This window comes from Hippocampus zosterae, chromosome 18, assembly GCF_025434085.1.
Source record: "Hippocampus zosterae strain Florida chromosome 18, ASM2543408v3, whole genome shotgun sequence".
Classification (NCBI taxonomy): domain Eukaryota; kingdom Metazoa; phylum Chordata; class Actinopteri; order Syngnathiformes; family Syngnathidae; genus Hippocampus; species Hippocampus zosterae.
Window position 1 is genome coordinate 7,128,751 of NC_067468.1, and position 26,404 is coordinate 7,155,154.

At 42.2% G+C, this 26,404-nt stretch overlaps 1 protein-coding gene across 3 annotated transcripts; it reads right to left on the reverse strand.

The window, feature by feature from the left end:
* skor2 (SKI family transcriptional corepressor 2) lies at window positions 1–25,191 on the reverse strand. 3 transcript variants are annotated; one of them, XM_052050255.1, is made up of 9 exons: window positions 10,622–10,868; window positions 8,953–9,129; window positions 7,147–8,874; window positions 6,589–6,646; window positions 6,096–6,179; window positions 2,094–2,159; window positions 1,854–1,952; window positions 1,629–1,696; window positions 1–1,090 (listed from the first exon to the last, which is right to left on the reverse strand). In XM_052050255.1, exons 2-9 carry the CDS (start codon window positions 9,112–9,114, stop codon window positions 1,034–1,036), a joined length of 2,322 nt encoding a protein of 773 aa, XP_051906215.1. In that variant the 5' UTR covers window positions 9,115–9,129; window positions 10,622–10,868; the 3' UTR covers window positions 1–1,033. The 3 variants fall into 3 exon arrangements, with proteins under 3 accessions (XP_051906215.1, XP_051906214.1, XP_051906213.1); XM_052050254.1 differs by lacking the exon at window positions 10,622–10,868 and adding an exon at window positions 25,108–25,191 and having other exon boundaries at window positions 7,147–9,129; XM_052050253.1 differs by having other exon boundaries at window positions 7,147–9,129.
* Window positions 25,192–26,404: the final 1,213 nt, after the last annotated feature.

Sequence of the window (26,404 nt, forward strand, 5' to 3'; positions counted from 1 at the left end):
TCATTCCGTTTACCTCTTCCAGCTTGAATTGAATGTTAATAGTAAAATTGGTGGTGATGCTCTTCATTAAATCAATTAATGTTGTACAATTAGGAAACACTTGCGTTGTTATTTATAGTCTTTTAATTTACACACAATGAATTGCAGAGAACAAAAACATAGGTTAGTTCAATACATATGCAGATTATAATTATCTTTCGTAAATGACAGCTTTATCCATTCATTTGGTTCGATGTATAAACAAGATGGATGAGGTTTCATTTCACACTGAAATACAACTGTCAGCATCATCATGTTTTCCTCTTTGTCATAAATAATCATATTTTTAAGATTAGGGTCTGAGGCCCCGATACTGAAATGAAAATAAACACATGTAAACAGACTGTGAGGATGAATAGTCTCACATTGGATATTATGTACAATTTTGCGGGGATATATCACAAGATCCATATATACAATTCATGTCCATTCAGCATCTGCAGACATGACAAGCCCATTGAAAAGACAACACACAGATGATCACTTTTGGGTGAAAGTGAAGCCTTTGAATTTATTATTTATCCATTTTAAAAAGCAAATCTAAAGTACCTCACCAGATGCTTATCTGTAGAATCTTTAAGGACAATATGACAAATGGTGTTCTTTTGAGGTAACATGTCCTGTGTGTTCCGGATGTGTGTGTTCACAGTCAATAATGGCTGATATGTCATTTACTAATATTACAGCAACAAAATCAATAACCACAGTAACTATATTAGCATGAGGACTGTCCTCATCCAGTGTGTTTATTTACAGCAGCACTTCAGTGTCCGGAACAGAAACAGTTTTAAGATGACTCTTTGTACCTTTAAAATCGCTTCAAAAAGTCTGGTAGGGGAAATTCAGTGGATTGGCCTTGAAGTCCACCAGGTAAATTCATGGAAGTCCGATTTGGGTCCTGGTTGGTGTCTTTGAGGCTGGCTGCTGATTTCCATCTGTTGCCATTTATTTGTCTCTCCTTTCGGAAATCAATCTCAAGGAACAGGACAATCAGCTATTTATTCATATGGGAGCTGATCTTTTCTTTTCTCATGATGTTTGCATACGGAATCTAGAAGACAAAAAAGTTTGAAAAACGTTCAGGGGAAAAAGCACACACAAAGCAAATTCAACACCTATCAATAGTTGCTTCGGTGAATACAATCAAGTCTTTTTAGTATTCATCATGAGCAATTTGTGCGTACACACGCAGGCTTTGTGACCATTTGCACACAAGCGTGTCCAGTTGTTCCAAGTGACAGAAAGCAAAGACAAATGGAGGCTGTCAGTCTCTCAGTCAGCTGTGATGATTGATTCAGATGCTCCATAGGAACTCCTCACCCGTAAAAGACAAACTACATGTACTGTATGTTTTATTTGGATGCACACACAAGCAACAACGGTGTCGTCAATCGCTCTAATGTTATTGTACCACCAACAAAGAGGCTTTTTAAAAAAATGTTGTGTCCATCGACTTACATAGTATGCTTGATTAATATCAAGCATATCAAGTATTCGTAGTTATTTTATGTAATCTAATATCAAGTATTTTGGCATTGAGGTGTATGTAGTAGGGCTATGCATCGTTTGTTTCCATTTTAATGTCTTACCATTTGTAAATGCTGGACCATCTCTTCTCTGTAGGCGAGCTCTCTTTTCATCTGGTCTTGGAAATTATCTAAAATAATGACCACAATTCTTTTACAATCGGCACTGTGTAGTTGATCGAGAAAATGCAAGCATGCACATGAAGGAGTCTGAATGAGAATGTAGAAAAACTTTGCAAGACAACGAAACCCTGCCCATAATAGCATTGACCTTTACTTGGAACTTACGGAAGGCAGGAAATGGGGAAGTGCCCTTGAGGGTGTGAAACTCTTGCTCCAGTCTCCTCCTGAAGTCTATCTGCTCCAGCAGAACCTTCTGAAGCTCCTCTGTCGGTGACATAGACAAAAATATGTTGCAAAAGAGCTCTCATATGTAATTGTTTACAACGCTCCTGTTCAATAGAACCCCAATAGGAAGCTAATTTCTATCGTAAAGAAACGCGCGGCAATCCAATCATCTTTGTGTACCTTTCTCCATATTCTCCACGTCCTTCTTTAGCTGCACGGGAGACGCAGCCTCTTGACTTTGATCACCTGAGAACACAATGACAAGTTTTTGATTCATTTGAAACACAACACAGTCGACGAACATAATATTGATAAAGTGTTAGGATTTAACACGTCAAACAGCTTGAGCAAAAAGAGATGTAGTTCACCGTCACGCCTCTAGATGGCAGTGTCCCATTACGCCAATGACTGGAAGTCTTGACCAATTTTTTTTCCTCCATCTATCCATCCGTTTTTTTAAATTTAAAAAAACGCGGGCGTCCTGGAGCCTATTCCAGATGTCTTTGGGCAGTAAGTGGGGGAAACCCTGAACTGGTTGCCAGCCAATCACAGGGCACACATAGACGAACAACCATTCACACTCGAACATACATTTGGGGAAAATTTACAGTGTTCCATTAACCAGCCATGCATGTTTTTGTTATGTGTGAGAAAACCGTAGCACCCGGAGAAAACCCACGCAGGCACCCGGAGATTATACAATCTCCACACAGTAAGGCCAGATCCGGAATCAAACCCTACATTTCAGGCAATGTAGTGGACTTGCTAACCAGTCGCCCACCATGCCGCCCTGACCACTTTCCCTCACTGGAATTCCAATCTCCACTTTAGTTTGCCATTACGAAGCGCCTTGGAGAAGAGAGAGTTAAGGGAGACGATGCCTCTTCTATATTTGTGTAGGTCAAGTGTCACCAAACATTTTGAGAGTGAGAGCTACTTCTTGGCATTCCAGTTTGACAAATTTGGTCGAAACATCTTAATTTGTGTGGCATATTTAACAATTACTTCAATCCAGATCAATAACAATGCTGATCGTGGGAATAATTTCTCATAATAATTTTCAATATCTGTTTCATAAAATCGGGAACAAATTGATCCCTTTGATGACATTCCTAGGAAATCACACGTCTTCCATCCCCCGGTGATCCATTTTTAGAACACGTCGTCAAGGTTCTCGCCAGTGGGCACCATGTCGAGTACCCATTGAAAAAAAACAAATGGAAGGTGTTGGACATTTTGCTTCACTTTTCCTCATTCTTCTATTTAAAAAAAATCATTTGAACAATTTGTTTCTTGTTAACATTAAGCCTACTCCAGATTCAATTCACTAAATTTGATTAATACTTACAAAAGAGTCAGGATATTGGACATTTCTGAAAATCTGGCTGGTAAGCAAGCATTAAATGGTTGCTCGGGCCTATCTTGTGAGCCTCATGCTGGCAAGCGCAATCATGGAAACCTGCTAATTCAATCCTGCATGTAAACTCGTTTCTCAAATGTAGCATTTTGAAATGTGAGCAGTTTAAAAGCAGCATGCAACTTTGCATGTTTGTGCCAAGGTGATAATGAAGCGATCACCGACACTCAATGCGTACAGTCTCCTCCAGTCATTTCATCTCTTCCTACAGCCCTCCTATGCTCTTTCCTCTCATTTGGAGCAGAGAGTCCCCCCTCACCCACCCACCCCTCTCTCTCTTGCCTCTTCTTTTCCTTTCCTCTCTCTGTCTCATTTGACAAGCAAATTTGCAGACACTGCCCGAGGATAACAACCTCGTTTGACAGTCAATTAACCGTGAATAGTCAAAGCCAAAGCGGTTTGCATTACATAAATGGAAAATTAGATTATTTTTTTTCCTCCCCAGGAACAGAGGGAGAGTTTAAAGACAGTGGAGGCGGTGAAGAAAGGGGAGGGGTTGCATTCTCAAAGGAGTCAGGCCTTCTAATCACGTAGCGCTTCTCAACGCCCAGGGAGACGTTTGGCAATCAGGGGAAAGGTGGTCTCATTTAATTTGTTTCGTGTAATTTTTCGAAATACATTACACATTATGTGCTGGGATCATTACAACGCGGGTGCGTGAGTGTGTCCAGGTGTTTTTTTACGTTAGTAGGGGTACATATAAATGTTGGCACAGATATCATAAAGCTCTTTTAATGTCTTCCTGACAGATGTAAGAAGGCAATAAGCGGTGATCTTTTTCAAACAGCAAAGGTTTTTTTTTTTGTTTTTAAGCGATGAGGAAAGAAGGGCGGGGGGAGGCAATTATGTCTTGGGCGATATTGGTCTAGGATGGAGGCTGCCAGCACGGCTGCTTATTTCTGAGGTGATGTTTTCTTGTTGAACTATAACGGCCCCCCGAAGAGCAACAGCCTCGGCGACAAGTCGGCTTATGCGGCTTCACAGAGCTCTCTCTCCTCCCTCGGTGTATGTGGCCACTTCATTAGGTACACTTGCACAATCTAAGGAGATCCGATCCAAGAAATTCATCCGAAAACACGCCTTCGCACGGATAATTATGGATGTGCTCATCTGCCAGAGTCGATATTGATTTTACAATAAGAGTTGACTCACTTTGAAAATTAAGCCTGTTATATTGAGCAAGAGCACAATTTTCAGAATTTTGATGATGATTACACTCACCTGTGGTTGAATCCGAGTGAATTAGATTTTTTTTCCTAAAACAAAAATTACCTTTGATAGACTTTTATTGACAATGGACCGTTGCAACATTTATGAGAAAAAAATACATTTGACATTTTAGTACTGTGTCTCCCAATCTTTATTTGAGCCAAGGCTGAAATTAGGAAAATCTCAGAGTGCGCCGCCGAGCCAAAATCTCACCAAAAGTATGACTACTCAAACAACGATGAGCTTATCTCAATTTCCTCTCAAAGAGACGCAAAAGTGATCTACTCAATGGAACGCCAGGACTTACTGTGTTGTACATGGCAACAGGTGAAAATGCTGCTGTACCTTCTACCATCCAAGGGAAAATGGTTTCTTTGCCTGTCACTATCTGTTGCTGGCATTGAGAGATGAACATACTGTATGATTGTAATGAATAAATAATCATTTGTATACGATCATTTCCTGATGATCTCTCGCAGCACACGTATGTGTGACGGCACCCTGGTTAGATTTTAGTGAGTGTAAATCTCATTTACTGTGCATGGCCCACATTTGTGGGATTTTGGTTTCGTCGGCGACGGGACGGCTACGGGACGTTTTTCCTATATTAATGAACAGATATTTAGAGTTTTCAAACAAATCTCTTGGGGCTCAGTTGTTTTGTGATGAGCACAACATTTTTAAATGAAACTTATTGGATATCATTAGCAAGTAAAAGTGTATCTGATGTAAGTGGAATTAGATGTTTGTACGTGAATCAATTCACTCACACCGTTTTAATACCTAATTGTCCCGAATATAAGACGGTGTTTTTTGCATTGAAATAAGACTGAAAAAGTGGGGGTCGTCTCATATTCGGACTCTAGACATTATACCCATTCACGACGCTAGATGGCGCCAGATATAATTGAAGCGAATGCTGAACTTGACTGCCAGGCCAAAGTGAACCCCTGTCACGAAGAATAAAAATAAAAATAGCGGCAGCATGAAGAAGAAAAATAAAAAATAGCTCTAAGAAAGAAAAGAGAAGAAAATAATTGAAGAGATAAATGAAAAGGGAGAAACGTAGCGACAATCTGGAGAAAAGTGGGTCGAAGATCGGCCAGGTTAACCGGCAGCCGAGGAGAAGTTATGATGTAATTTTCACTTCAAAAACCAGAAGCAATTCATTTACGAATGTGATTGCACTTTAGTTTACATGTTTAAATGTTCAGATATTAAGATTTGAATGAGGAAAAATAACATGCTTTTCCCTCTCAAATATATTGTTATAATCATTTATTTCAGATGTACTGTAATTATTTTCTGTAAAAAAATTAATTTGGTGTTCAAAAAGTCTTTTTTCAAACTTGAGTCTTGAAAAAGAGGGGGTCGTCTTATAATCAGGGCTGTCTTATATTCGGGCCAATATTGTATGTCAAAATTAGGTAATTTGAAATCTGAGGCGAGGGGACAAAATGAATATTATATAATTAGTCACAATTATTGTTCTGGGGTGGAACCAACCTACCATTTTTTTAATGACAAATATGGAGGCTTTGAAAGGAAACACCTACCGGAGCTTTCCCTCCAGTAGTCTGGTGCCGGTGCTGATGTTTCATTCTCGGCTCCAAAGAAGCTGTTCACCTCTTTGTTGTCATCTTGAAGACACAATGAGATACGTTCATGGAGCTGGTTATTTCCAGTCGACTCCCCCGAAGCCCCCCCACAAGAAACCCCCCGCCCCCCCAAAAAATTGAGAATGTTTTGGATGGTGCCCCACCACAAAACATGCAGAAGACGCCGTCGGAGTGAGAAACGAGACCAGAAAATGAAACATTCCAAAAATGTGTCACAAAAAAAAATAATAAAAACCTCATTCAGACACGCAATGAAACAAAGCTGCCATAAAATAAGTCGCTCAGACATCTGAGTGAAGAAAAAAAAAAAAGAAGTATTTTTCGAGAAATCGATCGTAAGTCAAAGCTCCGTTAATAAAGCACCTGCGTGCGTATATCAGCCGCAAGACAAGCCTTATAAATGACAGAAATTTCAAACGTCTGTGCCCACCTGACACGGAATCTTTGGTTGCGTAGGCAGGTAGTCCTTCATTTCTGTTTTTGTCCACCTGGAATTGTACATATTCAGAAATGACGACATTGGCACGTCATGTGTAAAATGCTGAATAGCGTCAGAATACAGCGCGGGGATACAATAAGTCAACATCAAATGTCTTTGAATCAGTCAGTTATTTCGAACGACATGCTTTTTAATACTGAATATTGATCATGTTTTTTTCTCTCTGCGCGTGTTCGTAAAATCATATCATCTGTACGTCAATTGTCCCCTGCTTCTGCCTTCGCTAGCTCCTCCTCAACAGCCAGGTTAATGCAAAAGCGTCAACAGGTTAAAGATGAGAGTTGCCCTAACAGGCTGAGGTCACACTGGGAGAACAAACACACGGCGGCCATTAAACAGCCCACATGCCAGCGTCAATTAGCCAACATCGGGGTGGGGGTGACTGCTTGGATTCCTACGGGGAGGAGGCAACCTATCAATCTGCGTATGCAGATCACATCACTGCCATTTAAATAATAATTAGCTGAGGTGGCCTGCGGGGATATTTACGTTTTTGTAAGATGGTTCCTCTCCATGCGGCGGGCTGGAGTTGGACAGCGGCAGGCTGGCGGGAGAAGAGGCCGGCAAGCTGGGGGACTTCTGTCGGATGGGGTCCACGGAAGGAGGGGAGCTGCCGGTATACGCCGCAACGCTCCCCCTTCCCTTCCCCCGTTCCTCCCCTGTACTGTTGCTCACGACGGGCAGGAACAGGTTTGTTTGAGTCTGCGGGGGCCGGCTGACGAAGCCCCCCTCTTCTTCTTCGTCTTCCTGCTTCGAGGACTCCACGTCAACCTCTCCGTCCTCTTCGCTTTCCCCTCCCTCCGCTTCTCCTTCGCCCGCGCTTTCGCTGCCGTAACTACAGCTGCTGCTGGGCGAGAGCCTCGGGTGGCGGTCCGACCCGCCGCCGACGAGGCCCGTGTCTTCATCCATCGCTCCGGCGACGCCTCCTCCGTTGCCGTGGAGTTTAGCGATGCTCTCTGCGTCCTTGATGACGGGGCGGAAGGCTGAGCCGTAGCTGGGCTTTCTGGTATGGAGTGCGGGGTTCTCTAAGAGTTTCAGCCAGCTCTCCGAAGTCACGGGCCGAAGGTCAGGGGTTACCATTGTGCAGTCGGGGTCAAAGAGACCAGATCTCGATGCGGCGCTGCCATTGTTAGGGGTCATGTTTGTACTGACGCCGTTCCCGTTGGCAGCTCCCGGTTCGGAGGAGTCAGACAGATCCAGGAAGGCCTGCCGAAGGGAGGGATTGTCAGCCAGTGAGGAGAGGCTGGGCTGAGGCTGCAGGTACGTGGGCACGGGGATGCCACCCGCTGCCCTCGGGGGCCAAAACATGCAAAAGGGAGGATAAAAAGCGTCCTTTCGTCCGGGCCATAAAAGACCCGACAGTCCTGTGGCTTTGTGAGCGGCCGAAACGTCGCTCTCATCTTTTTTCTGCTGGCAGAGGCCGAATGCCGCAGGGAAGGGGTAAGGTGATGGGAAAATCGACGTCGGGGGGAACTTTTGGAGCATGCCGAAGCCTTTGCTTGGGACGGGGATGACGGGGTAACTTCGCGGCGTCTTCCGGGGAGACAAACCGCCTCCTTCGAGGTCGTCGTCGTCGTCAAAGTGTGCTCTTTTCTGGGCGCCCAGATCGCCTCCCATCATGTGAGGCACCACCGAGCTTACGGTCTTCATGGGACCCATTGAGTGGCAGTGGCCCGCGGAGGGCAGGGCCCTCTTCCGACTCCCTCCATTGAACATGGCCTTCACATCCTCCCAAGCATAAACTAACTCGTCGGCCGGATGTTTGTCGCTAAGCTTGAGATGTCGCCGCCAGGAGTTGAAGTTTGCGGCGTCGGGCTGCGTGTACTTGGCGTCCGGCGTACGATGGGAATGAAAGATGAATTTATTCGGGGAGAAGTACATGTTGCAGAAGGAGCACTTGATGCATTTGGCCCGCGAGCTGTTGTAGCGCGCCGGGATGAAGTTACCGCGGCAACCCCAAGCGCACTCGTGCGTCACGTCGAAGGCAAAGTTGTCGGGCAGTTTGGGAGGCATGTTCTCTCCCAGGAAGGACTTGCAAAGACGCTCGGCCTCGCGTTTGGTGATCATGCCGCAGCGGCGAGACGAGATGGGCATGGCCCCGGCGCGGCGCAGGATTTCCAGCTGAACGGGGGTGCACTGGACACAGGTAATGCCCAGAGCAACGCGGCGGTTATGGATCTCGTTGTAGCTGTAGTTTTTGAGGAGCGTGTTGGATATCTGCGCCAAGCAAAGTCTCTCGTTGTTATCGATGACCAGCGACACGATGGGAACGCCGTACAGGATGACCTGGCCCACCTGATTGGGCTTGAGGGGCGAGGACGAAGACAAGGGCGAGGGCGAAGACAAGGAAGATGAGGAGTGGTGATGGTTGGGCCGGGGAGGAGTCAGCGGCTCCTGCGGGTATGGGCCTGTTGAGCTTGTCATGATGATGTCATTGGCGAGATGAGACTTGTCCATAGTGGCACAACAAAACTGCAGAGGGCGAGAGGAAGAAAAAGAAAGGAAAAAAAAGACCAAAGGTGTTTTGATGCTGCTCAAGTAGAAACACTCGTCAAATATTCCAGTTTCCTTTAGAGTTACACAAAATAGCAGTGAAATTTTTTTTTAATACATCACAATTCATGTGGGTTTTAATGAAATCCATGCCCAAAGTTTTGTTTTCAGAGGGTGCCATTTGTGTCATGATTATGTGTCATAAATTCTCGAGTAAAAATGATAGATGCATTTATAATTCAGGCAGGTGAAATAAATTAATTGTTGCAACAACAACAACAAAATAAAACACATTTAAAAAGGTAAGCCTGTCCATGAAGGTGAGAAAGTGCACATATCCAACCAAACTAATGAATTGATCAAATTATTTTGTATTATCGTGTACATTATTACTGTATTGGATTCAATTATTAATTGCGTGTATATTAAAAAAGGAGTTGTTTGGGTGTTTTCCTAAAACTCGTCCATGTAGTCATTTTATTTTGAAAATATCAATAATCAAAATCAAAAGGACAAAACATTACAAAAATGGTGTTGTGTAATATCATTTTCAAATATAATACTTTGATCAAATCAATGGAATTTAAATGTAATCAGCCTCATTTTGCAAAGATGTTTCAAGTTTTTTTTTAAATCATGCATTTGAATTTGTAAAAATGTTTTGCGTGCATTCCTGCGACGTCTTTTGGATTCAACGTTGTCTGCATGATTTTTTACATTTGCAATTGTTTCAAGTTGTAAAGTTGTAAACGGAAAAGGGAGATTCTTTCTTATATTGTGACACAATTTTAATGTAATATTTGTGTATCGAATTGAACTGAAAAAATGAAAATGAATGAAAATGAAAAAAAAATAGAGCTTTTATTTTTAAACCTGAATTGACCAAACGCAGCGATCGTCCCGTGGGCATGTTGAATAAATTCGTTATTTCAACAGCGGCATGACCGTTTGATTTATTTGAAGACATTCACGCATAATAATAGGTTACATTATAAATCAAAACGTTAAGTTTGAGTTGAAATTATAATGACATCGGCTTTGTTTAAAGGGACTATCGAAAACGCTCCTGAACAGGTTGCACAACGCGAACTCATTTATGATTCATCATGTAAACGGGCAAACGCGCACTAATATTAAACGAGGTCCAAAACTTTTAGAGAGCATGTATGACATTTTACAGCATCAACGGCAATTTATCGGCCGACGAATACATCCGATGGAGATTGTTTACAATTGATTTCACGACACATATCGTTAAAAATATGAATTCAAATTTGAAGCCTGTCTATAATTTTATATTTAAGGTAGCAAAATACTTTTTTTAAAAAGATGGAATCCACAACAAGGACGCCTAAAGAATTAATCTTTATGGATGAAACCGGGTCAGTCGCATATTATTCTTGCAAAGGAGACATTTTTCAGTGGATCAAGTGTCCCATTTAGTGCCCAATTGCGATTGTCGAGTGCTTACCTCTTAACAGCCGAGAGTCCTCCAAATCGTTTGTGTTTAAAAAAAAAAAAGCCCCTTATTTGAAATAAAAATCACTTTATCCTATATAGCATAAAAACCTCATTTTTTTAAAAAAACGAGCACATTTATAACCACAATTTATTGGTGGCGGCGCTTTTTTCCCTTCTTTTTTTTTCTTTACCGGGTATAACTAAAGTGAAACAGCTCGTCAGATGTGACTAAACCGCGGACGCACGCACCGCTTTTATTCGCCTTTCAGAGGTGCCACGCGCCGACTTAATCCGTCTCTCTCTCTCTCTCTCTCTCTCTCTCTCTCTCTCTCTCTCTCTCTCTCTCTCTCTCTCTCTGTCTCACCCCACTCTTTCTCTCTCTCTCGCTACCGTTTGATTGGCGTGTGGCTGGGGCTCAGCCCACCACGACCACCACCACCACCCGGGATACATGCAGGAGCCACATTCACTCACATGATGAAACGGAAATACAATAAAATAAAACAACACACTTAATACACTTTGGCGAAGAGTTTGACGGTAATTTGGAAAGTAGTAAACCAGTGTGTGACAATGTTGCACGGATAAGGGCCTCGTTGGAGTGAGTTGGGACGGTTTTGTGCTGTTGCTCAAATGCAATTGGAGGGCACAGGAAGTTAGTTTCTTTGTGTGAGTGTGTGGGTTATTTTTTGTTGAAATCGCAATAAAATTGGGAAAAAAAATGTAATGGTGGCCAAAAACGTTCAATCCATACTGTACTATAGAAAACTATTCACCAACCTGAATCCAACTTGCTGCTTGCGACAAATCCCAACTAACAAGAGGTCAAATATGTCCAAACTGGATGTTAATGTTCAAGTTCACAATTACATGCAAAATCAGTTTCAGCCAACCCTAACCCACCCCTAATGATGTAGTTGAGTGCTTGTATTACCTGCAGCTCCTCAATCAGTTTGGTATTCATCTGGTTTGAGTTTTTCAGCTTGTGATTATGTGTCAATTTGTCTTACACATGTTTTAATGTCGAGCACAGTTGTGAAGCAGTTAGCACTTCAGCATTACAGTTCGGAAAGGATTCAAAGTTCAGCACTGCCCGTCCTGAGTGGAGTTTGCGTGTTTTCCAAGAACAGGTCCTTGTTGATTGTACACTCAAAATTGTCCATTAACATCTGAGTGTGAAATGATGAAATGTTGATTTGTCTGGTGACCAGCCCAACTATAGACAACCTTTCGCCCGAGGCTGAGCCGGGATAGACGCTAGCTCACCTGTTCTCAGGATTAAGACGAGTGCGATAGAAATAGATGGATGAGATATAAAAGGACAAACATTCACCAGCAGTAGGTCTACAATTAACCGGAAGTGATATTTGAATAGCTCAAAATAGTATTAATGACACAGTTTACAAGAAAAATGGGGGAAGCGTGGCACAATGCACGCTGCCTCACAGTTCTCCCATATATAACCATAACTTTGCTGCTGTTAATTGAGAATTTCTCCATTGCGAGACTAATAAAGGGGTTCTTATCTTATTTTATCTTATCTTATCTTATCCTATCTTATCTTATCTTATCTCATATACCCGAAGCACACGTGTTAGGTAAATTGAAGGGTTATAATTGACTATAGTTGCCCAATGGTTGGCCAGCGACCATTCTGGGGTGTACTTCATGTCCAAAGACTGAGATGGATAGGCTTGAGCTCACCCAGGACGTTAATATGCTGCGTTTATTCAAATTTAGGTCACCCAGTGGTTGCGTGAAATAAAATCATCTGGATCCAGATGCACTTTTAGGTCACCGAGACATCTACTTAAAAATGCAAAATGTCATTTTTGTGCAGCCACTTGATGAAATGAAACTGAGTATATTCAACACACTGGGGGATGGAAAAAAATAGAACTTGTCATTTTTGAAATGTGGGAAAGACAATTTTCACAAAAACAAAACTACAAATAATTTCTTGAACTGCCCAACTTAAATTTTACGAAAGTTTGCCGTGTGGAAATTTTGAGTTCACTTCAGGAATGTATCGATTTATTTATTTATTGAACTCTCTACTTGTGCAAGTTGTTCCAGGAGTTACAAAGGCTACATCATCTGAGGGTCAGAGGAGCATATACTACAAAAGTCAGTCACAAGGCATCTGAAGAGGGTCTTGGTCTTGTGGATTTTGCAATATTCATCAGACTTTAAACGGGGTCTCAACCAGTATTCTTTCAAAAAGTCTTGATTTTGATTCCTCTGCTCCACTTGCTTTCGTATGCAGCAAGCATCCTGGCCATGCTGCTCAATTACTCCATCCGCTAAAAATATGCAGTCAAATTACAGATGGGAGCAGGCAGACCTAAATATAACGCCATCTAACCCAGATTGAAGGATGTCGTCACCCTCCTCAAATGTCTTTGTGTGAGGGAGAAGTGAAACATTGCTCACAGTTATTAGGGCGGATTGCCCAAGTGGCCATGTTTTGGAAAGTAAAGGTCATAGTTTCACAATAAAAATCACGCATGGCAAATATTTGACCTGAGCCTAATTGAGATTCAAACATTTTAATTTTTTTAAATGTCAGGTTAAAACTAACCTCCTCACAAAAAATATGAACTCAGATTTGAAAATAACGTACTAAAGCTATTGAAAACCAGAGATTATTTAAATTGTTTTTTTCCCCCATTTGAGGTGAAAGTGGATGCATAAACTATGTCCTTGTAAATCATCATATTAATTATCAATTCCCTATCGGCAATCAGTTGTTAAGGCGCAAGTTAAGATTTTTGTGCGCTGCTCTTGAATGCGCTCGTGCATAGGGGATGCGCGGCACGCGCCCGAGAACACGCGAGCCCCATCTGCTCCTTATCAAACTAATTTCCCTCGTCACAGCGCGTGCTTTTGTCTCGTGACACAAGCAAGGATTGCGCACTTGCTTTAGCGCTTGACAGCGCTGACGTCACAACAGAGTTTGAAACAATATTTGATTGACGTTTTTTTTTACTGCAATGTTTTTTTTTTTAGTTGAAATAAATTTTATCCGAACTGTACATCTCATGGATTAAAATGTTTTTTTTTTGCGTGTAAACAAGGCGAAACATGAAATTGTGTGACAAACTTTATTAACAAGTATTGTCACCCTTGAAATCAGAGCGGACGGAAATAATTAAACGCCCCTTGTTATCAAAAAACATGAGCGTGAAGCGGGGTGGAAAAGGTCTTTTTCAATACAATGTGGCTATTATACGCCCTTTGGACTACATTTCACTGTTTTCATAATGCATTAGCCGGTCGCCCCACTGAGAAACTAATCATGCGTTCAAAAAAAAATAAATAAACGCCCGTGTGACTTCGGAGGGTCAAACCAGTGAAGCACACGCAGACATTGAAGAGAGCAGGGAACATAATAAATTTCGAGGTACAACACTAAGTGAGCTTGAGACATTTAACATCGGAGCTGTCAATAAACGCAACACGCCCCAGGTGACTGATTACCATGCTGAAATGTAGCCCCGCCCCCAACACCTCCTTTCTCTGAACATCAAGTCCCCTTGGATTAGTTCATAATAAAATGAAGGAACCGGATTCTCATTTTTTTGATGTTCTATTCCGAATGGAGGTTAAAATAATAAAGGCGCGTATTTAAAAAAATCTCTGTTATTAGAGCCAAGAATAAAGCGCCCCATTCGTTGAGTGGCGATTAAAAAGCAGATGTAGGCTTACAATATGGTCGCTCCGAATGTAATCCTTACTTAATGCTGCGCTGTCCTTTACCGAATGCAACTCTTATGTTCGGAAAAAAAAAGATTTAGTGCGCCATTATAATTAACACACATCTTAAGCGAATTGGAGGAAAAACGATCGTGGGGATTATTGCGGAATTTTATTAGATAGGGAGGGTTTTGACGCAGGTTGCCATCGCGCGTGCAGGTCATCCTCCTGACGTAAAAATATGACATTTTAAGCAGGATATTAAACAGACAACAACAACGGCCATTTCAAGTTTAAGCAGATGCGAACTGCGCAGCTCCGTCATACTCCTATTTAATAATATTCAGTGTTGCTCAGCTTTATAGAGGAGACCCGCATGTGTGCTGCCTCGGGCACGTGTTCCAATTAGCACAGCGGAAGATTACCATACATTTCATTGACAAGCACATTAGGTAGGGGGATTATTAAAATGCTCAACAATGGAAATAATAATAATAATAATAATAATAATAATAACAATAATAATAATAATGCATTGACCAGTCTCGCCAATTCATCACCATCATTTTAAAAAAATTATTCTTGATCATGTGATTGTTGGTGGTGTTTTTTTTGGGGGGGGGGGGGGGGGGGGTTGGTGGCATTGCTCTCCTAGATCACTCCAGCTACTCCCACATGATGAATTCGGCTAAAGAGAAGCGAATGGGAGATAGATCATTCAGACATGGCGTGTGATGGTTGCTTCTCCTCAATAATCCAATGTTTGTAATTAAAGGCTTCCTTTGCTTTTAATGAGCCCTGGACACAAGCAAACTTGGGCAGGTTATTCCAAGTGGAATGAGTAATGAGATGTTAACAGTGAATAGTGAGCTTGAAGCCAATTAGCTTCAGTGCTGCAGACAGACTGTTGGTCGCTACAGAGCTTTTGAAAAGTTAAGCAGAGAGGCTGCAAGGTCAAGAGGGTTGGGGTGGGAAGGGGGGGGGGTTTAAATGCGTATTGCGCACAGCATGACTGAAGCTTCTTGGAGCCGTATATAAAAGTCCAGCCTCCTCATGTTTCACTTGGACTTGGATTTTTGTCGCTTATATCATTTATAACATATATCATTTCATTTCCAAAGTGTTGATGGGGAATATGAAGGATGTGATTGAACGAATGTAACGGGTAGTTTAGTGTGTGGCATAACATCACTAAATAGGAAAGTGCACCTTTTCGTTACATGTTGATCTACCAAATCAATGTGTCATCAGATATATATTTTGCATAAGACTGATAACTTGGGCAGTTTGCAAGGGTTCAAGGAACCACCCATTTTACCCTTTCATGCACCCTGTATCCTGATAACACGATAAGATGTCCCCTGGAGTAACCGCTGACCCTCAAAGGGTTGAGAAAGAAACTAATGATTGCATATTCAGGTGCCTCCAAATCCACTGTCTCCAGAAATGGTAACTGTGACTTTAATGGATTGAAGTTTTTGGATAGATTAGCGAGCTGCTTAACTCTATTGTCGTCATTTTTTTTCAACCTGTGTATTTTTGTGGCTATATTTCATTGCAAAACACCTCTAAATGTCTGAGTTTATGTTTTGAGAGATGGGGAAGGAAGATGACAATTTAGAGCACACTGTTGTAAGACTATTACCTTTTGTCCAAGAGCATCATTGTATTCTCCACAGGGTGTCAAAGTGACATCCTTTCTACGGCGGGAGAAGATAACTAACCGGATGATCTCACAGTATCACAGCTTAATTTTCTTTACTGGGGAATAGTTGAAGGTAATGTAACTTAAATAGGCCATTGTGGAGCGAGCAGCGACATTTTATGTGGGGCATAAAATCAAGGCAACTCACAAGATTGGCACTTAGACCAGAAAAAGACGTTCAAATGAAATACCACAAATGTGGTCCCATAAGGCTTTTACTGTATTTTCTTGCTGTTTCTGTGTGTGCATAAGCTTTGTTTTCTGACAGGAATATTGTTGTTAATAACTTTGTATTCAGATCTGCAATATCTTAAATGAGATGAGAACATTTTGAAAAGAAGTGCAGCCTGCTTCAAACAGCATTGTTATTGCCACAAAAGTAAGCCGCGTGACTCCAAGATCACTTTTGGGAAGCTGGTGACCCTCCTGTTTGTCATTCTCACCAAATCGTTTTTCCATAACAAATAATGGAAAACATTTGAATCTGTTCCATACACATCCTGTCAAGATCTTGAAGCTGTTCTTAATGTGTTAAATGTGTTCAGAATAAAGTATTCACATTTCCTTGATACCCTCTGCTGTGTTGAGTCTGTCTCAGTGATAGCCTGAGACTGCTGTTGTCTTCTTTTCTGGTCAAAACAATGTTGTCTTCTACTCGGATCAAAACAGTATCCCCTAGCGGATAATCCACGAATTGCACCTGATTAAAGTATTTATTCTTTTATGTATTGTTTCACTTTTAAATTATCCTGCGGGCCTGGTCGAACCTCCATGGCGGCCAGTTCCAGCCCGTGTGCCATATGTTTCACACACCTGATCTAGATACACATATACGTGCGTGTACGGCTGCGCGTCTGACGCGCAACTCGCCGGAAATACCCAAGCAGAGGTAAACAATCATGGTGAAACTCAGAGACGACCTTGCCCTGCAGTTTAAATGCGAGTAAGGGTCCACACATTATACGTGATACATGATGCCTTTACTCATCTCGCCTTGTGCTCGTCCATGTTTTCGCCAAGTCCATCTGCCCGAGTAAACAAGAGCTATGTTAATGTGAACGTTAAAGGGGTCTTTTAGCGTGGTAGACAGGAAACGAAACAACCAAAAGCTTTCTCTATCCGTTTATTATTAATGAGGCCTGGAGGTTAATTTACTGCTTAATCACCATGCGGCATGGCGGGTGATGGAAGAGCCGAACAAAAGCTGAAAGCGGGAAGACGGAAGACTTCCACGAGAATGAAATTGTCAACGGGAGAGAGTCGTTATTGACTGGCACAAAGATGATTCCAATCATTGTGTGGCTGTAATTGTTGCTGTTAGTTAGAAGAGGAGCTCAGCTGACTGGCTTGGCTGAAGCCTTCCATGAACATTTTGTGTGAATGTAAAAAGTAAGGGTGTTACAAAAAACAGTTCAAAATTGATTTTTTTGTGTGTGGGTGGGGTGGGGGGGGGGTATTCAAAAGATGCCACCGCATAGAACCGTTTCACTTCGAAATATATCAAGATGCATATTGGAGTGTCTTTTCTTGGAGGGAGATATCTTAGAAGGAAAAGGTGCAATCAAAGTCGTGACAAGTTCATTCAAGTGTATTTTAAAGTGGCATCAAAAAAGTCACTGCATCATACACTGCCCTGCCATAACGAATTCATTCATTCACTCATTTTCCGAACCGCTTTTATCCTCACTAGGGTCGCAGGGGGTGCTGGAGCCTATCCCAGCTGTCTTCGGGCAGTAGGCGGGGGACACCCTGAACCGGTTGCCAGCCAATCGCAGGGCGCACATATACGAACAACCATTGGCGCTCACACTAACACCTGTGGACTATTTTTGATTTTCAATCAGCCTGCCAATTTTTTTTGGAATGTGTGAGGAAACCGGAGTACCCGGAGAAAGCCCACGCAGGCGGGGAGAACACGCAAACTCCACACAGGGAGGCCGGAGCCGGGATCGAACGCACGACCTCGGCACTGTGAGGTCGACGTGCTAACCACTGCACCACCGGGGCACCCGCCATATCGAATCTTAATCTTAATTCCACTGAGTTGAACTGAATTGAATTGTTTTCAATCAGACCGTCCTTGAATCGTTTCGCACCCCCACACATCGAAACCCTGAGCGAATTGTTATTATTGTGTTTTACGATACATGTCCAAAACACCTACAGCAGGCGGGGTTGCATGATTCACCAAAATATCCGTTCACATATCTTCTACAATATAAAATGAGGAACGGGATGGGAAAGTCAGATGAGCGACATCGCCTGCTACTGGTCCGACATCAGCATTTCGAGTACCGGTATTTTTTTCACGTCTCTGGGAAAGCGGATTGTTATCATCAGGACATAAACCTTTTTGAAGTATAAAACGTTTTTGAAAATATACAGTATATCAACGTATTTCGTCTCAAGATTTGATGGTCGTGGATGTTAAATCCATTGAAATTTTACCAGTGGACATTTCAGTGAATCAGAGAAATGCTGTTGTTTGTAATGGGTGCAGGCCAGCTTGACCACACTGAATGGAGCCATGTACTTCAAATGTCCATCCATCCATTTTCCGATCAGCTTTATCCTCACAAGGGTAAGGGGGGAGGGGTGCTGGAGCCTAACCCAGCTGTCTTTGGGCAATAGGCGGGGTACACCCTGAACTGGTTGCCAGCCAATCGCAGGGCACACAGAAACGAACAACCATCCGCGCTCACACTCACACCGAGGGACAATTTTAAAACGTCACTTTCCCCAGCAACAACACTGTGCATGTGTTGCGGTTGCATCTTTCAGTATGATAGTTATCCAAAACCTTCCGAAAAGGATTATGGAGTGCGCTATTGTCAGTCTCCAGATCTCAACCCCATAGAGAACCTTTGGAGGGGATCTGGCGCTTCGTGTTTCTAAGCGACAGCTCTCAACATTAGATGATTGAAACAGAAGGGGTGGGCCAAATGACATTTTTCACTGGACTTCATATTTATTGTATCAAGTTGACGTTACGGTGTTCGAAAAGCATCACTATAAAAACAAAGACCGTCACTTTTGTTTCATTTTCAAATTCAGAATGGCATGAAATAGTTGTATCTCCCATGTCTATTCCCTTTACTGCCGCATGGTTCAAATAATCGCTGCATCATCCTAATCTCAAAACATCAGGAAATGCCTGTCCGTGCATTCCTGGCAACTTGTGTGCTCGCCTGACGGTGTCACAACAGTGCGACAAGCCCCTTGCAACCAGACAAGATTTAATTGTGTAATCCGGTATGTAATCCCATCAAACATAATGTATAGCAGCACCAGACTCGACCAGATTAGACTACGAGCAGTTAATCTGCATTTATTGTTTGTTTTGCCTCGCGAGAGAGACACACATGGATTCCAGTGCAAATTGATCGAAAAATACAAACTATGATGTTGCGGTTGGTTGAAAAACTTGAGGTTACTCTATCACAGCACTTGGTAAGCGATTTAGATTTTTGACAGTAGAGAGCATACAAAAAAAGAACACTCCTCTAGACTCTATAATGAAGCAAACTATTAACCATTTTTTATGCACCCTGTAACCCAATAACATGATAAACTGTCCACTGTAGTAACTGCTGTCCCCAAAAGGGTTAAAGTCCAAGTATTGAAAAACGAATCTTCAATGTGACATCACACCAACAAGACGCTGTGTTCCAGGAGGCTCTACCTCATACATTTCAATGACGAGCAAGCTGCGCTTTCGTTTTTCAATTACTGCATTTGTAATTATTTGATATTCAAGTGACATGCTTCATGCCGTTTGCTTTAAGGGCTCCGAATTTGAAAGAAAAAAAAAGTCTGTTTTTCAAAGAAGGGCCCTCAGGGCAAACAGTGAACAACAGATGTAAAAGCTAATAATTATTGTTGCACAAAAATAATTATTGCTCAGCCAAATAGGCGCTCTTGGTGTTTTGTATTTCAATAGCAATTCATATTAGCTGTGCGGCTAATATGGGAGGCGTGCACGCACACACAAAACCATCCGTATTCACACTGTGTATCCAACTTTTGGGGTCATGTATGCGCACTCAACTTTTTTTTTCCCATTTCCATGCAAGTACAAATAGCATTACTTGTTGTTGATGCACCACAAGCTGACGTTTTAACTTGTCATCAAAACAAAATCTTGTCATCATTATCATTGTTATGATGATTTTCACTGATCTCTCACTGATCCACTCACTCGTAAATACCACAACGTAGCAGTGGAAGTGAAGGATTAAAGACCCGGGCTGTAAGAGGAGAGCGGGGTGTGTGACACTGATCTGACAACGCTAACCTTTCCTGAAATGTGAGCCCTTGTTGTTTTGAAATGGTGACATCAAAACAAGCGCGTGTCACATGAACACACACGCAATGGCGCATGCTCACTGACATGCCTCAAGTCTAAACATAAACAAGATGTTTTTCTTGAGGTTTTTTGGGGGGGGGGGGTGAAGGGGTGGATTATGATAATTTTAACACGAGTATAATCTATGTTGAAATGCCAGATGTGATGCTGAGACAATGGAGGGGGAAAAAAACAGATTTTATAGCGAACATTCTTTTAGTCAAGTAAACATAGTGGAAGTGGAACAATTAATTAAAGAAAATGGTTACCGGTAATTTGTTTTGAAAAAAAAAGAAGAAGAAATGCATGCCGGCATGAATATAAATGTATTGTTTGATGATCATTTACGCTTTCTTGCCATCAGTGGCCATGTCGGCGAAAATCCAACAGCACCACATTTCGCTGTGATTAGAAAACCGCAACACTCATCAAAAGATGGGTAAGGATGTGCCAATTTATTGTCTTTTGAAATTGGAAATTCACTCAATCACATTTGTTTCTCATTTATGATATACTGTTCTATCATGTATTTTGGTATTGATTAAAATATGTTTAAGTTATTGGAATTGGATATTATATGATTTATAGTAGTGGTTTCAAGCTCATTTTTGTCATGGGCCATATTATAGTCACTGGTTATCTTGGAGGGCTGTTATGACCGTGAAACCATATGAGGAAGTCAAGAATAATGGTTTATTCAACTATAGTTTAGGTTACTGTAAATTAGGGTAACAAGAAAACATAGGATAGCTCTCTTATAATGACATAGGAGGATTTGAAATGTTGGTAAAAATGTTCAAAAGCATCATAGAAGTAGAAGTGGAAGCACTGGAGGTGACAGTGGGGCTCTGATATATTTAGTTATTTATATTTCAGGCAAATTGAAGCATATCCATTTTTTTTACAGACTAATATCCATGCCATTAGCATTATTTGTTACATACATATTTTTTCCATTTGTTTTTTTATTTAGTTTCCTTTAATGTTAATAAGGCAGAGATGTACTTCTACAAATTTTATAGACAATAATCCAATTTAAAAATCGCTTGGGGGCCCCAATTTGGTCAGGGGCGACGCTGCTGAGATCCCAAGATAAGCAATTGCAGGTAAGACAGGATATGTGCATTTAAAAAAATATTCAATGACATACATATTTAAAATATGTGCCTGAATGGTGTCTGAAGAAATATTGCCGATCCCCCCCCCCCCCCCCCCCCAAAAAAAAAGGCGTAACTGAGATTTCAAGTCCAGTTGTCCCGATTTGTCTCGGCACGCAATATTTGACTCCTCATTTTGATTTCTTTGAACAGCTTTTTCCACCAAACATAGTTGTGAAAAAATCAAATCTGGGAACATAAATATGTTTGTGTCTTTTATTTTATTTTTTTATCAAATCCCCGCAGGATTACACCCATGAGGGCTCGGCTTGCAAAGAATCCCAGAGTGTAAAATGGACAGATGGGCCTATTTGGGATTCTTTGAGGGCATGAGGACACTCGCACAGTTTGGCTCGCTCATCTGTCAGCGGGCGTACTTTGCTTAATGATGGCAGCTAAACTCACTTGTGCTTATTTCTTTCCCAGTTGCTCTTCAAAATAGCCCTCCCCAACAAGAGCTACATGTTGATTTGGGGTGGAAAATAAAAACCATATGCGGGCCATTAATATAGTCCCCCAGATGTTGCAACACAAATCCCTGGCACTCTGCCATTCTGATTGGCCACGAGGTTTAATATGACAGTTTTGATGCACAGCATGAGAGACAATGCACGTCATGTTTCATCCAGTTGACCGTGTGGAAACTCAGCGGAAACCTGCGGCACACAGGTGCCTTCTGAATGGCCTTAACCCTTTCAGGGAGGGTGGTCACTACAGTGGACAGCTTGTCATGTTATCGGGGCACAGGCTGCATGAAAGGGTGGCGTGGAAATTAATGGAAATAAGATGCTTGGAACACTTACATTTTGTTTTTGTATTTTTGCAGATCCAGAAGTTGTTCTTTGGCAATAGAATTAGGCAGGCATAACTTATATTTGAAACCACATTTAACGGCTTGTACCATATTAGATACGGATGTCATAAAAGCAGTCCATGCGGGCAAAAGCGCATGTAAGGTCATGTTGTTCGAATTGACATGTTATTTTTGTAGGGGCGGTTCAAAGATGATCCTCTGAGTGTCTGATCTCTTAATGAATGTTAGATTTAGAGTGCTCACTTCCTCTCGCTGATCCTGAACTGCCGCGCTCACAAATATCTCCTGTCTGCCCTGTACGGATTGCCCGAATCACACCGAATGCAAAGGCGTGAAGCGCATGCTGTCCCAAGATTCCTTTCATTTGAAAGGAATTTTTACTCAAAGTGCAGTGCTAATACCTTTCCTGACGCGCACTTGTTTTTTCCTTGCCGCCTGCAAGGACTTTTTGTTTTCTTCGCATTATTCCTGGATTGTTGTCCAGTGTCATTGTTTGGACTTGGTCGGCTTAACTTACATTTTTATTTATTTTTTTAATTAACATTTTTGTTCGATCAACTTTCCTGAGTCGACACTTGTAATGTCCAATTCTGTCTGGAACCTTCCGGACGCTCGACATCTTTAAATGTGGAACGCCATCATCGCATGTCAGTATGCAATTTGATTTCACCTCGTGCATCTCTGTGAATAATTTATTCAAGACAAGATGTTAGACCAAATGACGAAATTGGAATTAAACATTGCAGGCTCTTCAAATCCTCGGTTGAGATCGGTCAACGGAGCAGCACTTAACAGCTGTTGGGGGTGATTAAGTGATCGCGACATGCTTGTATTTACCATGGGTAGTCTCTGTACTCAGACTCAAGTGTGGGTTTAACATATAGCGTGACATCTGTATACAGTGTTGAATATAATCCAGAGTTCTAACAGGATCAGAAGCAACTTTCCATGCAAACGGTTTATGGGTCAGGTGGTCCCTGGTTTTATCAGCTAATGGTTAGTCAAGTCAAGTCAACAGTATTTATAGAGCACTTTCAAACAGCCATCGCTGCATACAAAGTGCTGTACATGGAGCGATTTAAGGTGAAAGAAGCTGGATTTAACAACGGCACCAATTTGCCGATCGAGTTTGAAATCACTGTCCAGTATAAGGCCCAAGTTTGAGACCGTTGATTTCAGATAAGGAGACAGGGGTCCCAAGTCTACAGGATGGAATGTACAAGGGCCACTGGGACCAAACAATATCACCTCTGTCTTCTTTTCGTTGAATTTCAAGAAATTTTGTGCCATTCAAGTTTTGATTTCTTCCACACAGGATAGGACTGGCCTTAATGAGAAGGCGTCTTTCTTGCTCAGTGGGACATAGATCTGGCAGTCATCTGCATAGCAGTGGAAGGGAATACCATGTTTCCTTAAGATGGAAACCAATGGGAGCAGATACAGGGAGAACAGCAGAGGCCCCAGAATTGAGCCCTGTTGACCGTTCAACTAAACATTTAATCATTTTCACAAGCATACACAGAACAATATTATATGATATAGAGGCGAATGTATATTACCAGTCACGATATCCAGTATTACACGATATTAGTGCAACCATTTTCAATACAGCAATGTTTGTTTGTTTCATGACTATAGACCTCAGATAAGAGACGATCGAAATAGTTTGTTTTTTACTGTAAGAGTCATGAAACAAAATTGCATCTGTCTTGAAAGAGTATTGCATTCCATCCATCCACTTTTTAAGCAGCGTATTCTCAAAAAGAACACGGGGTGCTGGAGCCTATTCCAGGTGTCTTTGGGCAGTAGGGGAAGAGGACACCCTGAACTGGTTGCCAGCCAATCACAGGGCACACAGACGAACAACTGTTCATGCTCACAGTCGCACCCGAGGACAATTTAGAATGTTCCATTAGCTTGCCATGTTTTTTGGAATACGTGAGGAAACCGCAGTACCCGGAAAAAACCCACACAGACAGACATCCAACTCCACACAGGAAGGCCTGAGCCAAAAACGAACCCTGCTCCTCTGCACGTGCTAACCAGTGGACCACCGGGCCGCCCTCGGGGGGTGTTGCTGGCACCTATCTCAGCTAACTTTGAGCGGAAGGCAGACTACACCCTGAACTGGTCGCCAGTCAGTCGCAGAGCCTATATAGAGACAAACGACCATTCACACCCACATTGTCATTGAGTGGGAACCGATCCCACGACACCAGCAGACAAGTCCGGCAAATGAACCACGACACCATCAGCAATTCTGCATTGCATTCCAAATATATTCATTCTCTGCATCCACAGCACCAAACTTGAGTCCCATGGACAGTGACTCGGGTAATGAGTCATACCCAAGGAAAATAACATCACGATTCTCCACACAGGTCAGATTTTTGAATTCTTAGGTCTTGGTGAAAGTTGAGCTCCACTAAAAATAGGTCTGTGATCCAATAAAGACCTCACTGCGAGATTAGCAAAAAATGTCATTATCATGCCCTTTTCATTTTTTTTTTCCTTTTCGGTACAATCAGAAAACTCATGAACTTCAGGTCCTGGAAGGTTTGGCTTATCGCCCTTCATTGCTTCCATCTGTGTCACCGGGCGTTTCTTTCTAAAGCCTTGGAGAAGCCTCGACTGAAGTGGATCTCAGCACTTCCTCTCTCCATGCCTACTGCATATTCCCTCCCCGGCAGCCACCCTCCTCCATCCCTCCACTCCACTATCATGGCATCGAGTGTCCTGCGGGATCAGGGAAATGATTAAGGAAGACAATTTCAAATACCTTTCAAGTCGCTCCCTGATGATATCGCAAAGTAGGTGGCCATGAAGAAGCCGCAAGATGGCTGGAGGTGCACCCCAAGTTGTATGCCTGGGACTAGAACAAAGGCAAAGGTAGTCTGATTTTTTCACGAAAGTGCATGGCGGGCATTTAATTTTAATTTTTTATTTTTTTACATTTAATACCATGTGGAGAAAGCAAGTGTGAGAAACTCGTGCTGTTGTATTGTGTTGGTTCCGATTATCGATGTGACTCGAAAAGCTAAATTTATGTGTGATTGATAAAGAAGCGACCTTAATTGGGAAATAACTTTGTGGTCCAATTGTAGGACCAAACATTTTCACCAAGTGTTACGGGGCTATATGCACATGTGACATACATAAAGGGTTCGTTCCCCTTCGTGTGACAAGATACCCTGCCCATTGTGTCATGTCAGGATGTGTGTGTGTGTGTGTGTGTGTGTGCATGGGTGTACAGTATGTAAAAAGAGAGATAATGAGATCTTGCTCAGCTGAGGCCTGATCCTGATCCCCAGAAGCCCCGGACTCATTTCAGTGGCAAAAGAAGTCTGGATTGAGAGAAGATGAGGCAGAGCACCTCGAGCGCAAACACCAACGCCGTCTTCATTGCTTGCTACCGGCTTTGTTCTTTTACTTTCAAAGTTAGAGGGTGGACTGTATGTAATGGTTATAAAAGGGCCGTATTTTTTTCCCCCTCACTTTCACTTTCCTCCTGTTCTCAGCAGTTTTGTTATTAATGTCTTTTAGGACACACTTGCCTGAGTGATCTCCTTTTGTAAATCACACAGGACACAAGAGGCACTTTTTAAACGTGCTTTCGTGGCTAGTCAAGAGGGGATTGCGTCAGGATTTGGGACAGGATCAACTTGATCCTCGCTCAGCTGACAAAATGCCTCTTTTGAAAGCAAATTGTTTCAAGTTAAATGTGATTGGTAGACTGCTTTAGGCCCATTTAACCATCTGGATCCAGACCTTGCTTCTTGAGTTACAATACGAGTACAGTATAAAAATACAAGTTGTCGCGGCATGGTGGATTTTTATTTTTATTTTTTTTAAAGGGCATTTCGTGTCATTGTGGGTTTGAATGCGGCTGACTTGTTTCGCCGCCAATCGAAGCGGCTTCTCTCTTTCTTTTCAAATATATTGGGCACACTGAAGGAGAAGTAACTGATCTGCTCTAGTCAAAGCAGGTCAAAGCATGCAAATTGCTTTCGCAAGGCATTGCAAGGGTGGATGATGGGAAGTTGGCCAGTGAGATCACAAAAGTGAGCCCCTGGAAA

What these genes read in the sequence shown, in the direction of transcription:
- skor2 (XM_052050254.1), bottom strand. Translation starts at nt 9,114, where the DNA reads ATGGACAAGTCTCATCTCGCCAATGACATCATCATGACAAGCTCAACA. An exon ending in AGGAACCATCTTACAAAAAC is followed by an intron (nt 6,647 to 7,146) that starts GTAAATATCCCC and finishes GTACAATTCCAG; the next exon opens with GTGGACAAAAACAGAAATGA. An exon ending in CTACTGGAGGGAAAGCTCCG is followed by an intron (nt 2,160 to 6,095) that starts GTAGGTGTTTCC and finishes TTGTGTTCTCAG; the next exon opens with GTGATCAAAGTCAAGAGGCT.